A 15,243-nucleotide genomic window follows, 5' to 3' on the forward strand; every position below is an offset into this window, starting at 1 on the left:
GTTGAACAATATTAGAAAAGAAGCTATGTCTACTTTGAAGGATCCCGTAATCTGTTTCCTTTTCCCCCTTTAATTCTTCCAGGGTAACAGTGTGAATCTGAAAGAGGCACTGAGTCTATATGAAGAGCAGCTGGGGAAGCTTTCATGTCCGATAGACTTCCGAAAAGAGGTGGTGTGTGTGCCCTCCTATTTGGAGCAGTATCCTTCTCTTGTTTTTAAAGCAGTGACGTACAGATCGACACATTTACGGATGGTAAGGTTAAAAACATGTCTTCGTTCCTTAACTGTTTTCTCAGATGGGTTTTTTACACCGCATGGAAGAAGTGACAACCTCCTTTTTATTCCTGCTATAATTCCCAGCAGCTGGAATGTGAATGTGTGAATGCTTCTTTGTTTTTTCCCATAGCCTTGAAGGTGTGGTCAGACTGAACGTCATGTTAAAAGAAAAGGACACAAAAGGTTAAAATGTTAATTGTTACTGAGCCTTGCTACTTTTACAATCAACTTGCATATAAAAAGTATATAATTTTTTAAACTGGCACATGCTGTGAGACTGTAACCTGAGTGATGAGCTGTGAACAGATCTGACTTCCATGTTCTTCCTAAGGTTCAAAATGCTGACTATTCAGATTTATAGAATGTAATATATTCTTTCAAATGAAAGGTGTAATGCAGTGTAAACTTTAATTTACTGTTTTCTAAACCTGAAGGAATGTTTGATTTTAAAGCCTCAACTTAGTGCATCCTCGGTTCCTCACGTTGGACCATCGTGGTGATGTAACTCCCAAGAGGAATCTATAGATCCCAGTGTTCAGTGCAGCAAATATCTGCATCTACTTCTGTTTGTTTTGGTTAAACACTCCAACCTATTTTGAGCCGCTTAATGTGGGGTTAAAAAAGAAAAGGAAAAGGTTCATTTAAGTTCAGTCTGATCTCACCTCAAGGTACACATGAATATTTTTATCTTCATTTAATCCTCTAGATTTTAATTGTTTATCAATGTTCGCTGAAACATTTTGGGTTGGACTTTTTCTATGTTCTTAGATTTACTTTTTTTTGCATGGATTCTGAAGAAACCTTTCCATTTAAACACTGTCCTGATACACTGACGTGGTAATTTAACCCACCATACACGTGTGATCTATTATCTTAGACCTTGAGTTGTGAACCTGTTGTGAGTTGCTATTAAGCTTTATTTTGCTTGTTTTTGCCACTGAAATGTGATGCAATTCTGCCTGTATCAAGGCAGTGCGTTTCATCCCCTTTAAGTCTTAATTGTTGTATTCTGGGTGTGTTTTATTTTTTTTTTAAAGGGAACGATTCCTCATTGCTGCCATCTTTGTGCTTGTGCTGTTTTTTTATGTTATGTTTTATTAGCACCTTTGAGGTCTCCTGATACAATAATTATACTAGGTGCATGCTGAGGACGATGAATGTAGCATATATATATTATATAAGTACAGCACATTAGATGGACCCTGTGGGTGTTTTTATTTATTCATTATAGACTCACCAAATGCTGTTATGTTCATTTGTTTGACCATCTACGATTAAAGAGTTTTTGGGGAAAAGGTTTCTTTATTAGAGCATTTTCAGGTTTACAGAAAAACAACACCAAAAGGTTAAGGTTTGATGTTCCTTTTAATTAAATAGAGAAACGCCTTTAAAAGACAAAAATATATATATTCTGTATTTTCCGGACTAAAGAGTGCACCTCACTATAAGCCATGCTCATAAAATTTTTCTTGAAAAACTGGAAACATACATTCATAAGCCGCACCGGGCTATAAGCCGCTGATATCTACTGAACTGTCACCCACCAAACCACTAGGGGGAGTCATGCCTATTGATAGCATGTTCCTGTGCTAAATGAAAATTAGCCCCTTATTCATTCATTTTCAACTTTGACTTCCCCCTCTGGTGGTTAGGAAAAGCCACAGAAAAGCCGCACGTTCTTATAAGTTGCATAGTTCAGAATGTGGGAAAAACGCAGCTTATAGTCTGGAAAATGTTTTCTTTTTTTGGTACGTTTATGTTTGCATACATTTGTTTTGTAAGGTCAGCCTGAGGAGAGATTAGGGGGCGTCGATCTTTAGACACTCAACTGGATTTTTTTTTTTTCACTTCGGCTAAAAATTGTATTTATTTATTTAGATACTAATGAATATTTATGTTTTAGCATTTCCTCCCATAACTAATTGCATTGAATTTCCCAAAAAACATTTAGTATAACATTTATATTTTTCTGAGGTAAAAAGTTATAAATGTTTTAATTATTTAGCCAAATCTTCCAAAAATATTAGCTACTCATTTGTTCTGATTTTTTTTTTTTCCTACATTTTTAAAACCTAAAATTTTAAATGGCACAGTGGTTGTTTAAAATCTACATATTTCCTTAAGCGGATATTTAATAAATATATATTATTTTTTATTTATAAATTCACATATTAAAACAAAGGCATATTTGCTTTTTAAGAGTGGAAAAAATTGACATTTTCAAAAAACCTTTACCTGGGGTGGGTACCTGCAAACTTTGTCACAGTTTGCAGCTTGGAGAAGCTTCTGTTTGACTGAAGTCAAAAATGGCTCTTTGTACTGTAAAGTTTGCAGATCCCTTCTCTAGATAGTTTAAAATAGGTCTTACAAAATGTTCTGCAACATTAAACATATTCTGCCAGATGCTTAGGGAAGCAAATTCTGCTTTTTAAAAATTATTTCATTAGCAAAGAGTGAAGTCTTACTTCATCCTTTTGCATAAAAGCTTTCCAAGTCAAATTAGACAAACGTGAAAGACCTGCTTTTATGTATCAGTTTTTTTTTTGTTAAATATTGTAACCTTTGTCATGTTCACTTCAACCGTTTAATATAGTACAATTCTGCAGACTTGGTGCCTTTCTTGTAGCTGAACAAGTTTCTGCATTTACAAACTGGCTATTTTATTCTATCAAGGCACATCTCAACCTTAATGCTTGCTATTATGTTTGAAACTTAGAAAAATCATAAACACCTGAGTTACAGCAAAGTAGAAGGATGTGCAGCTCAAATGTGAACTTTATTTTGTCATTTCAGCTGTTTGGATAAAGTGCATTAGATCATTAAATTGTTCAAAAATGTAACTGAATTTGTCTAAAAGTAAATAAATAACTTTTTTTATATATATATATATAAAAGGCGTCATAAAAACAAATATCAACTTAAGACTTAGAACTTCTCAGAAATCAATTATAAATGATACAGGTGCCATGGAGAATGACGTACATAAATAATATTCTCTTGTATTTTACATTATATACACAAATAAGAAGACAGGCTTCTCTTTCTAGGTCAGGACCCTCGTCGGTTCCTGAGTTGACTGTTTATCTCGTTGAGAACCACATCCGTCCTCGGTTCTTCATCAGCTGTGATTATTCTGTCTTCTAGCGGATTTCCTGCAATGTACCAAAACAACAATATATTGAATATAAATATAATTAATATAAATAAACCATAGCTTTTGAACCAAGCCTGCGCCATGCACAATTTGATAGGACAGAGGACGGAAACAGATGGAGGTAAATATTCTCTGTGGTACACGGCCACCCGCAACTGCTTGCAGATTCCTTACTTTATATAATATATTACGTTGTGTTCAAATTAACAATCTGATTTAAATGTTTATCAGCCCAGAAAAAACATTTAGGTGTAAATGTATTTTTTCTTGCTTCAGGTGGTGCTTCATGAATCAAAATATTTAATTCGTAAAACAGCACCTCATGTGTAATGCGATGCGAGGTATAGTGTTGGATCTATGAGGCTGTGGGCTCTTTTTGCCCTCCCAAGACCCTAGGGACCCTGGTAGAGTTAATGGCATCATAGATGGTATAAAATATATCTTAATCAAAATCCTGAACCCGGTCGCCAACATGAAAATGGATCAGAGGCCAGACAGAAGATTAACAAATAGTTACTGGTAGTGGTTCTAATAATTGAGGAAAAAGTGTTACCATGGTACTAATTATGCTGAATGTTACCTTTTTTTCCCCCAACTGAATATTGAAATTAAAGTAATCAACACCATCAGGCCCAGTTTCCTGTTTCAACCATCCACATCCAGACCCAGGTACCTGCTACAGCCATCCAACCTACCTGCTAAAACGAAGTAGTCCTACATCACCTAACTCTATCCCTTCTTTCTGCTCCTGTCACAATCTAACTTTCTCCTTACATCATCATCACAATAAGCATCAGGTGAATCTGTCTAATCTCTACTTCCCTGGTCCTCAGAGTTCATACCAAAGCAACACAATCTGAAAATGGCGCTGCTTAGTACTTGTTCCCGTACAAATGAAAGTGTCCCTCATGCCAAGGAACAATCCATGCAATTTTGGTGATGATACACATAATCTTTTTTTAAAGAATCTATAACACCAGAGGGAGGCATCAGTGAGTATTGACAGCCTCAGCATTGGACTCAAAAAGTCTAGAGGTATTTAACTGAAGACAAAACCACAATAAAAGGGAATGTTGTTGATTATTAGGATCAATTGAAAACATTAATGGATTTAAAGTATTTTCTAAACCAGAGCTGTGCCTCCTGTCAAGTCACAACTCATTAAAATTTAGTACTGATCCAGATCATGTGACAGTTTTGACTATATGAGGCTAATTGTTTAGCTTGGTGTAGATCTGTGCTCTCTCAATGAATGCAGAACAGGGTTAGAGGGAGGGACCACTGATCTCTATTTATTCACTGGATTGCTGATAGCTCAGAATAAGTGAGCCCCTGCCTCCAAAAAATCCTTGTGCACGCCACAGGTTACAGGTCAACCATAATTTTTTGTAACAAGGCGTGACGGTGTTATCACTTACCGATGCCATTCATCTGCAATGAAGGCGTGCGGGGCAGAAAAGAGGTGCTGGATGGTCGGCTGCTTTGTGAGGACGTAAAGGAAGTCAGTGGAGACTTCTTGGTATTTTTCTGTGTTGCAGTGCGACTCCACTCTGAATAAAGTATGGAAAAAAGTGTTTGAAATGAATTGAGGGAGAAAAAAAAATCAAAACAGAAGGAAGGCATAGATACAGACTTACCTGAATTTTCCGAGAGTCTCATTTTGCCGCAGCACAGGTAGGTCCTCCACTGCCTCCGGACGGTTTCCTTCACCAAGCAGTGGAACACAAATATAAAGAAACCTACAAAAAAAAAATAAAAAAAAACTTTAGGGGACAGCACAGTTGATTAAGTGAATGGGCAAACTGGAAATTTCAACAACTCACCTTGTAGGGAGTTGAAGATGGCAAAAAGGTACATAAAGGCCAGATTAACAGGCCCCCAGGCAAAAAAGGCAAATCCCCAAGTGAGGCCTAGGAGTATGGTGATCCCTAACACACTGCGTACATCTTGTAATGTGCTGCGATGCTTGTTATTATGAGGGTTCTGCTTTTTTATCCGGTGCAGCTGGACTAAGACCACAATGAACATGATGAAATTGAAGAGGAAAATCACGCAAAAGTAGGCCACAACCGCCACGTAGAAGGCAATGTCGTTTCTTATCCAGCAGCTGCAAGACAACAAGGAGGAAGAGTAAATATATTTATATTAGATTATTTAACAAGTTCAATCACTGGAAATAGGTCTTCATGAGCTTCTAATATTACTTAAATCTAAAGATTACAGATACATAACATATTAAGCCAAATTTATCAAATATGACTGACACTTTAAGAGCTAGTGTTTTGTCAATTTGCTTGTCTGAAGCATACACGTTTTGAACTCAATGCCAAGAAGGAAAGACAACAGCAACAACAATATGAAATAAAGAATGACATTAGTAGTTATCAGTCTATTATTCCTGTAAGAATTATAAGTAATGTGTAAGACATCAGTCGATATCTTGCAAATTCAAACAAAAATCAGGATCTTTATTATCACTCTGCAAAAGAATTTACTCTAAATAAATCATTTTCTCTTAAAATAAAAAAGACTAACATAATATCCAGGAAAACCATGAATACTTTGCCAAATCATTATAGGCGATCATGAATTTTACTTTATTTCAAAGTAAATGTGAAAAGCTGAATCAGAAAACAACCCTGATGTAACGTTCTCTGTAGTCCAGACTTTAGCCAAACTGACTCTCAAGCTTAGAGAATTAAGGAAACATAGTTAAGTAGAGTGGCCCAAAATTCTTCACTAATTAATTTTGCTTTGTGTTTCACAAAAATTAAATCTCTTGATGTTGCTGTTTCTTTCCTAGTGTTTCTTATTGTGAGTTAATTCAAGCTTACTGAACTTACAAGTCATCACTCGTGCCGTCGGAAAACTTTCCATAAGACACGAGGCCGTAGTTGTTTTTGTCAATAGCGATCACAATAATGACCACTATCATAGGGACTCCCCAGCCCACCAGTGAGAACTTCAGCATATAGTGGGATATGTTGTCGTTGAAGACTTTAACGAGGGCGTAGTACATGTGGACGCCCTCCAGCCCCATCCAGGTGAAGGAAACCAGTAGGAAGTAGTGAAGGAACCAGGCGGTGGAAATGCAGAGGCCAACGGCTTCAGGATAGAGTGCCAGCCAAGCGTCCACCAGGAAAACCAGGTTGAGCAGCAGAAGGGCCAGGCAAAGCTGGATCAGAATTTTGGATGGGATGTCTTTACGCAGCTTTCTGTTGGGGTGAAAGGATTTAGACACACCCTGAAAATAGTCATACTTTGATATTTTCAGTGTACTTAGATTTTATATGAAAGTTAAACATTAACGAGCACATATCGTGCAGTTGAAGGGACTTCACTGACTGCTTTTACAAATAATAATATGAAAAATGTTCTACATATGAATTTACCCTCTTTGATCTTTATAAAAAATGTTTATTCAACTCACCCAAATGACAAGTAAGTGAGAAGAGTGATGGACAGGAAGATGGCAGAAAGTCCACAACCTATATAAGTGATGAAGGTGAGGATGGTGGCCTGAAGACGGCTGGTTAGAGTCTCTCTGGAGAGGTCCTTAAAGAAAGACAAACCAAATTAAAGAAGTTAGAATGACCTTAATGCCAAATAGACATGAAAAAGGGGGGGAACAAGTGCTGGAACAGCTGAGAGGGCTCTTACAAGCAAGATTGCAAAGCTGGTTAAATGGCTGCAGCCACAAACTGTCTCATTGTCTGTGGACTTTTGGACAAAGCAGCCGTCTGAGTTCCAGCCACCCAAACCATCTGCAGGAAACACAGCAGTTTAAGAAAAAAACGTTATTTATGTCTTTATTTCTTTACTTTAGATAAAATTCACGTGTTTTTATTTTAAAACTTACCGTTAAATGCAAAGTCCCAGAAAACACATACTGCCACAAAATTAGCCTGCAGTTTGGGAAAATAACAAATATTCAGCGTTTATTTATGCCTTATCTCATGTGGTCTGATCTGTGCTAAATATTGAAAATTTCCTGTGCGAATTAGACCCACCGGAACAGGTTCTATGTTTCTCAGGCGAATTATAACATTGTCCTCCAGTCCTTTGATTGAAAGGTTGGCCACACTTGCTCCCAAGATTCCACTGTTAAGTCTTTTTTTCCCTAAAGAGCCATCCTGTGGTTTAATGCAGGGATAAAAGATATTGAAGGTTTGTAAGGAAAATCATTGTGCATTTTCTATTTAAACATTTTTCATCATGTTTCAACATCATGTTTTTTGCACTTCATTTTTTTCTCGTATCAACAATGCTTATTGAATGTACAGACCTGGAAGACAGAGCTCTTCTGGTAAAAATTGAACTGGACTCTGGAGATCAGCTGTTGTTCCTCGATGGTTAGATTTTGAGTTAGGGAAGGGGGTAAAGTAATGGAGCCCTGGGGGATGGACGAGTCTTTTGCCATGCTCCTTTTCAACCTTGGATTACCGCGAACCTGCAGCATACAGAGTGACATACAGAATGGACAAATGGGCTCTTCCAGACACACCTTTTTTCCCCTTTAAAAAGGATTAAATCCCTTCCTTTTAACTTCACTTGATAAATTAAACTTTTGATGAAAATATTGAAAGAAGAGTATATAGTTCAATATTTTGTGAAAGAGCACAGAACCCGAGTTCTGTATTTGTTGTCAAACTTTCAGTAATAAGGGATATGCTTTTACTTGAGGAAAACCCCAGTCTCACCAGCACATTAGTGGGATCTGTGATGGAAAAAATGGTCTCTTGAAAGTTGGTGCCATCTGTTGGTTTCACGGAGACAGCTAGAGAGGGATACAGCAGGCTCTCTGTACTTTCTTCAATCACCAACTTTAATCCCACCGTATCAACAATCCCTATGATCCTGGGGAAAATAAAGTAAGAAGTTGGAGTCATACATATAATCAATCTTATTTGATATTTTAAAAATACATTAGTTCACAAAATCTATAAAAAGTAACTGAAAGTTTTAGACCAGCTTGGATAACCAAAATAATTCCGCATTTTACTTTGATTATTTTTATCTAACTTTCTTCAAACTCAGTAGTTTCATTATGGTTAATGGCTTATACTTTTCATAGTAGAGTTTGAGTTTATATAACCTGTCAGAGGAGCTTGACAGCTTTTCTTCTGAAGCATCCAGCAGGTTGCTGACAATGTTGACGGAGGTGTCTCCCAGTTCCTTGCTGACAGTCGGCCCCGACAAAAGCTTCTCCAGCTGTGAAACCAACTGCTCTATCTGCTCTGCGGTTAGTTTGGAAACGTCTTCAGTCAGTGCAAGCAGTTCTTTGGCTTGACTTTCAGCTGCAGAAAAAACAAAATACAAGAGAGATGATCCTCTCTTCAACAATACAAGTAGGCTTAGTATATTAATTATAAACTCACAACCCTAAATATTACTCAGGGCAACATAGGTGCTGAAAGCACATGTTTACTCACAGAGGAGCATACTGGTGGCAGCATTATGCTGTGTGATTTTTTTTTTTTCTTTTATCAGTATTGCCTTTTGACATTTACTAAAAAAAAAACACACGTAACAAAATACACTTATCCCAAAGCTATGACATATTATATTAGGGTTAAGGGGAAGTTTAAATATTTAAATATGTAGATTGGTTGAATCAAAGTCCAAATTTGGACATTATCAAAGCATTGCTGCACACCAGGAAATGCTCTAAACCTTGATTTTCATGTAACCTACTTAAACAGTTTTGACAACTTAGGGTTATTTTATCAAATCATTTCAAAACAGGCATTTTTTAAAGTGCAGATGCAGCAAGAAAAAAAGGAAATTGAATACTGTTTCAAATATCTGTAATGTAAAATGCATAAACTAAACTTGATAAAATAGTAATTTGAAAACGCACCGTCTCCATTTGTAGCCGAACTCCCGGTGGTAGTCACAGTAACTGACACATCCGTTGTGTTCGATGTCGGTTTTCCTCCAGATGTGGTTGTGTTGTTTCCTGGACTTGAGGTGTGGTTGCTAGGGTTTACTGTTGTCACATTAATGCTATTTGTCATATTTGGGTTAGTTGTGGTGTTTAAGGTAGTCACATTTTGGCTAATTGTGACATTTGGACTAGTTGTGGTGTTTAAGGTAGTCACATTTTGGCTAATTGTGACATTTGGACTAGTTGTGGTGTTTAAGATAGTCACATTTTGGCTAATTGTGACATTTGGACTAGCTGTGGTGTTTAAGGTAGTCACATTTTGGCTAATGGTGACATTTGGGCTTGTTGTTGCATTGAGGTCAGTCACATTGGAATTAATTGTCACATTCGGAGCATTTGTGGTGCGTATAAAGCTGAAAGTACAGTTCTCCTTTAAATTCACAAGCAAGTTTTCTCCAGTTTTGCTGCAATTAAGAAAGATGTAAAAAAAAAAGGTATTATTTCAAAGTACATCGGTTTCAATCTAAGTGAATATATCTCAAGGACTATTTATAAACTGAGTTTATACAAACCATTTAAGGAGGTTAGATCCCTCTGCTTTGCTGCAAAAGTTTACACGCTCTAGGTCCCTGTCCACATAAGTGAACTGGTAGTCCAGCGAGCTGGCACTGATGTCTTCACTTCCACAAATCGCTGCAACATAACACAGGAGTTAATGAAACTCACAGAGCCTTAACAGACATTTTGATATAGAATCAACTTTCATTAAATTGGTTCGGGCACTCACCTGCTCTCCTCACTCGTCCATCATAATGGATTTTTTCTTCAGGTAGAAAAACATCCCAAACAGCTTCAGCCACTGAACAAATTGGGACTTCTTGGGCAAAGCCTAAAATCACTCGGCAGATTTCCCTTCAACGTAAAAAAGAAAATAAAGATACATTAGCATAAAGGCTTACAGATAATTCTAGGTCAAGGCAAGGCAAGGCAAGACAAGGCAAATTTATTTATATAGCACAATTCAGTACAAAGACAATGCAAAGTGTTTTACGTGATTAAAATATAGGAAAATAATACAGAAGTAGTGCAAGTAGAGCTGATTGAATATGTCTTAATTTCACTTATACAAACAACATGAACATATAACATCAGAATCCAGCAGGACTTAATAGGACTAAAGACCGTGCATGAAATTGATTTTAAACTAAATGAAGTCTAAATGAACTAAATGAACCAGCCCAACATTACATTGAAACATTGCAAGAATAAAGGAATTATTGTAGAAACAAGACAAAAAAGCAATGACGTTATTTTTGGTGGGTGTGATCATTTCGATGTTTTTTTATGCAATACAAAAACCCAACAAATCGAACAAATGGAGCTCTTTAAAAGTTCTGATGTTTTCTCTGACCTTCTGCAAGCCATTGGATCATGAAAAACATGTTTTTAGTATCCTGGACACTTATTTTGCTTTTTTAGTCTTTAAAATGTTTTTACGTTTTTTTTAACATATGAATGGTACAGGTCCAAGATACATTCCTAATGTGCTTATGGAACATGAACCAAGTAGACCGCTGTTGTCTTTCCCGACTTTATAATTCAAAATATATATTCCAATAAGGCTAATTTGTAAAATAAAATGTCTTTTGAAAATAAGTGCATTTAAGATCCCTGTAAATAGCAGAAATAAAGGCTTCAAAACAACAATCTGTTTGTTAGTTGTTATTCAATATGATTTACTTTATCCGATAAAAAAAATTACTGGAATAAGCTAACCTTTCAATAATGCTCAATTTTATTGAATATAAATTAAGGTGAGGCAGCAGCTCCTTTCTATGCTCCCCAAGTCTGGAGCCAGAAGATGTACAGGAATTGTTAGTTGCTATAAAATCTGTATTGAAAACATTATTGTTTACTGTGGTGCCTGACTAACTGATTATTAGGCCATTCACTGATGATTGGCTGAAGGGTAGAATTTAGGATTATACTGTTTTAATATTTGTTTCTTTCTATGCAATGGTTTTAAAGGGATGCAGGTTTTTGTTATTTTAATGTTTTTCCCTGTGATTTAGTGTTAATCACTTTGGATTTCAAGGTGTATGAAAAGCAGTGTGACTAATCTTGCCTCACCCTATGGATTAGGTGAAGGACGCCCTGGTTGCTTTGAAAGCAAATTTGGTTTTCTTGGATCTTATCCACAGAGTTTAGGTCAGACCAGTTTTCTTTTCTTTTACTTTCAAAAAATATTAGACTACTGAATAAAATATTTTTTTCTCCTCAGCCCAGCTATGGTGCTTCTGTCCTCGTCTTTGGTTCAGGAGTGTCAGAGGCAACCCATGTCCTTGATGCATCTGTATGGTGGCCTTTGAAGGGACTGATTTCAGCTGCTGTTAAAATGTCATTTGAACTCCAGAATGTCTTAGCTTCACAATCCTCTCAGTTTTTATCGTTATTGCTTTAAGCAACTTTCTATACCTCAGTTTTTCCTTCCACTGAACTTACTATGAACAGCCATGTTTAGATGAAATATATCAATAACTGTCTGCTGTAGGTCTGCAGTTTTCCTTGTGATTGTGTAAAGTATAAATTGGTGGGTATAGCACTCAACAATTGTTCTCAAGTAAAACTAGAACTAATTCCTAATATTTTTACTCAAGTAAAGTAAAAAGTAGCCATTATTCAATAGTAAGAGGAAAATAATAATTGGAAAAAGGCTACTCTGGCTACTCTGGTCATAAAATCAGATTTAATGTTTTAAAACATCATGTAAATTTACAAAACACATTGTAATCTCAAGTACAATGTACAGAGCAGAGTACTCTTTAAAGTACATATTTCTCGAAAGGTAACTCAATTAAATGTAACTATTTAGTACCCAAATGTAACTATTCAGTACCCATCTCTGGAAACTGATTAGTTTGGTTCTAGTTAGGTCTAAGTTTTGATAATATTAGTAAAAACAATAATCTCAGATATATCAGTATGTGTCTAATTCATCTATACCAGGGGTCCTCAACAGGGGGTCCGCGACCCCTAGGGGGTCCACGGAGGTACTGCATGGGGGTCACAAAAGTTTTGGTTGATTAGACTTTTTTTTTTTATATTCCCCCCTGCATTTTTTTTCCACTAATTGAAATGTTTTTAAATACGCATTAACTCAAATTCAACACACTGAAGTAAACAGATAAATGGAGGCAGAAGATGTCTTTCAGTCATCAATGCAAACATTCAGCAACACACTCTTTCAAGCTGGAAACCGTTTCATTCACAAAACCTGTCCCATCAACGAGGAATCAGAATCAGAAATACTTCAATAATCCCAGGAAGAAATTACGTTCGTTAATGACACCATCTCTAATAAAGTGACTATAGGACCAGTTTGATATAACACAATTTCATACAATATATATAATTAGGGGTCCCTGCTGAAGACCCCTGATCTATACAGTATTTTGATTGGAATTACTGAAATAAAATGCGCTTTTATAAACTCCTGTGATAAATTGCAGTGGTTTGATAACTTACTTTGTTGCTGTTCTTTCACAGTTCACACTGGTGCTCTGAAATTTGAAAATAAGAGCATGAATAAAAATAAAAACAAGCAATTTTTTGTAATATTTTCGTTAGGATTTATCGACTCTTTTATCTCTAGAACTTTTTAAGACTTATCTTTTGTATTTCTAGATACCTTACATTGACACAAATACATTTAAGTAACGTTTAAAAATGTCTTACCCTGTATTGATATGCAATCGTAGCCAATAATTGGCATTTACCGCTGCATAAAAAGAACATGATTTATATTTCACTTTTACTATCTTTGTAAATCTTGTTTTCTGTTATAATTCTTAACAAAATGAGAAAACTCACTTTATATCGATGGAGCAGTTTCTTGTTTGTCCCAGCTTAGAAATCTGTAATTATAAGTTAATATCACCCTCTGATGCAACAAGTTTTTAAAGTGAGCTGTTATTAAAAAAGGTGTTAACAGGACGTTACCAGAGATGTTACAAATGAAGAGTTCATTGTTGAATTTTGTAGTGAAATGGATAAAGTGAAGTATGCATCTGAGAACAAAAATAATATAATAATATGATATGATAATAATTGTTATATATTGTATTTATTTTGACAACAAAGGAGGGGTATGTTTGGTCTGTAAAATGCTAACCAGATCTGTTGCAGTGTGAAGAGCAGTTACATTCTCCTGAAAATAAAATAACAAATAAAAACAAGAAAAACATTAGTATTGTCCACACTGGGCTAATATTTTATGTTTAGTCAAACTAAAAATTATATATCAAATTGCTCTTGTAACACATGGCGTCACCCGTAATTGTAATGGACATGAAAGACTGTCCCACCCCTAACCTTTCCCACAGCCTCCATGTGCTGAATGTTAACAATAATATCCTTTATTTGCTCCTGAAATTCATGTTTTTATGTGTTGTCGTGCATTATCAAATAAAACGACAATGTTAAATGATATGGCTACATTTGTTTTTCTGCATTGTGATGTATCTTGGTTGTTTTCACACAGAATAATTCTTCATAAAAAAAAAATGTTCAGGACAAATAAGCATGTAAGGAAAATATTTATATAATCTGATATTTTCCAGGTATGTTTAAAACAAAATAACATTAGAGCACACCTGTACCGCAGACTGTTGAGTTTCCTGTAGTAATGACGTATTTAGGCCCAGACTCCTCACTGTAAAAAGAAAAACATTATTTTATGTTACATTTGTTAATTTAACTTCATATGCATAATCCCAGCTATTTGCAAGATTAACAGGGCAAAAAAACTATTGAACTATATAAAAAAAAACAAATTGGATTAGGACCTTAAAACTGAGCTGGACTGTCTTTTTTAGGAATACAAATAACAGCATAAAATAAAAGCTGTATAAAAAAAAAAAACATGTTATCCATACAAGAGAGCATATAAAGCCCAGTTGTCTTTTAATTATTTCTGTCACTTATGATACATTTCCATTTTTCCAATTCATTGATCTCTGCTGTGTCATTGCTGTCCTAAACCTGCTTAGCAAATGGTAAAACCCCTACCATGATGCACCCAGCGGACCAGAATAAATGCAGCTGTTTGGCTCCCCTGAGCTCTCATTGCATCCTATATGAACTGTTGAGAGATGCCAAGAGTTTATAACATATAAGGAGCATCTTAAACTGGCATGAAGATAAACAAAATAAAGATCAAATACTCACTCCGTTCATCTACCCTGTGCCCCATCACGTGAATGTCAGAGGAATTTTTACTGGCCGCACAGAGAGTTTGAAGGATACAGCATGATGGTATCTTGTTACTCAGCTTAAGCAGGACGGTGCACTTGGTCTGACTGAAACATATAATCAGTTTTAGTAAGAACAAAACTTTAGAAATGCAGCTGTCAAATAGCTGTATCTGTTTCTATCCACTTACTTTGTTTTACTGTCTGAGGTGCAGGAAATCTCCATTCCCTGTTTAAACATAAACAAATCTGAGTCTTACAATATTTCTCATTAGTAAGAAATAAAAAGAAAATCTTATGCTACACGCCCTTATCAACTTACTTGAAAAAGCAAAGATGAGTCATTGCTGAAAATCAAACAAACGGATGAAATTATATAGAGAGCTTTCAAATTTAGGAATTATAAATCGTGAATAATTTGTCACTTGTAATGAAGAATGACCATATTCCAGATTTATTATGAAGTAGGATACCTGCTTTGTGGTAAATTGCTGTTGATCTGCCGCGCAAAACGTTTCCTCCTTAACTTTGTTTCATTTGTGTTTCTGCCCTTGGTTGTTTGGGTAGTCATTGGACTGTTGCTTGTTATTGTTGTAGATGTTACACTGGTGGTAGGATTGTTGCTTTTTGATGTTGAACTTGTAGCTGTGGTTGGACTGTTGCTCTGTGACGCTGTA

At 35.8% G+C, this 15,243-nt stretch overlaps 3 protein-coding genes across 3 annotated transcripts in view; 1 reads left to right on the forward strand and 2 right to left on the reverse strand.

The window, feature by feature from the left end:
• Positions 1–1,571, forward strand: part of sms (spermine synthase) — an 11,047-nt gene extending 9,476 nt beyond the window's left edge. Inside the window, exons 8-9 of the mRNA XM_015378293.1 lie at positions 83–198; positions 297–1,571. Of these exons, the coding sequence (XP_015233779.1) occupies positions 83–198; positions 297–327 (147 nt within the window). The 3' untranslated portion in view covers positions 328–1,571. The remainder of the gene's footprint in view (positions 1–82; positions 199–296) is intronic.
• A 791-nt stretch (positions 1,572–2,362) lies between these two features.
• Positions 2,363–15,237, reverse strand: LOC107086976 (adhesion G-protein coupled receptor G2-like). Its single transcript, XM_015378294.1, has 26 exons — positions 15,040–15,237; positions 14,889–14,913; positions 14,758–14,795; positions 14,544–14,674; positions 14,385–14,457; positions 13,970–14,028; positions 13,489–13,524; positions 13,317–13,384; positions 13,188–13,231; positions 13,053–13,095; positions 12,843–12,877; positions 10,105–10,229; positions 9,890–10,010; positions 9,291–9,781; positions 8,526–8,727; positions 8,131–8,287; positions 7,716–7,880; positions 7,441–7,563; positions 7,290–7,335; positions 7,091–7,194; positions 6,861–6,985; positions 6,274–6,645; positions 5,254–5,537; positions 5,068–5,169; positions 4,849–4,980; positions 2,363–3,428 (listed from the first exon to the last, which is right to left on the reverse strand). Exons 1-26 carry the CDS (start codon positions 15,135–15,137, stop codon positions 3,325–3,327), a joined length of 3,303 nt encoding a protein of 1,100 aa, XP_015233780.1. The 5' UTR covers positions 15,138–15,237; the 3' UTR covers positions 2,363–3,324.
• LOC107086978 (serine-rich adhesin for platelets-like) overlaps positions 15,167–15,243 on the reverse strand; it is a 2,903-nt gene continuing 2,826 nt past the window's right edge. The window contains exon 6 of the mRNA XM_015378295.1: positions 15,167–15,238. Coding sequence (XP_015233781.1) covers positions 15,167–15,238 — 72 coding nt within the window. The remainder of the gene's footprint in view (positions 15,239–15,243) is intronic.

Source organism: Cyprinodon variegatus, unplaced genomic scaffold (genome assembly GCF_000732505.1).
Source record: "Cyprinodon variegatus isolate N-32 unplaced genomic scaffold, C_variegatus-1.0 Scaffold169, whole genome shotgun sequence".
Taxonomy (NCBI): Eukaryota; Metazoa; Chordata; class Actinopteri; order Cyprinodontiformes; family Cyprinodontidae; genus Cyprinodon; species Cyprinodon variegatus.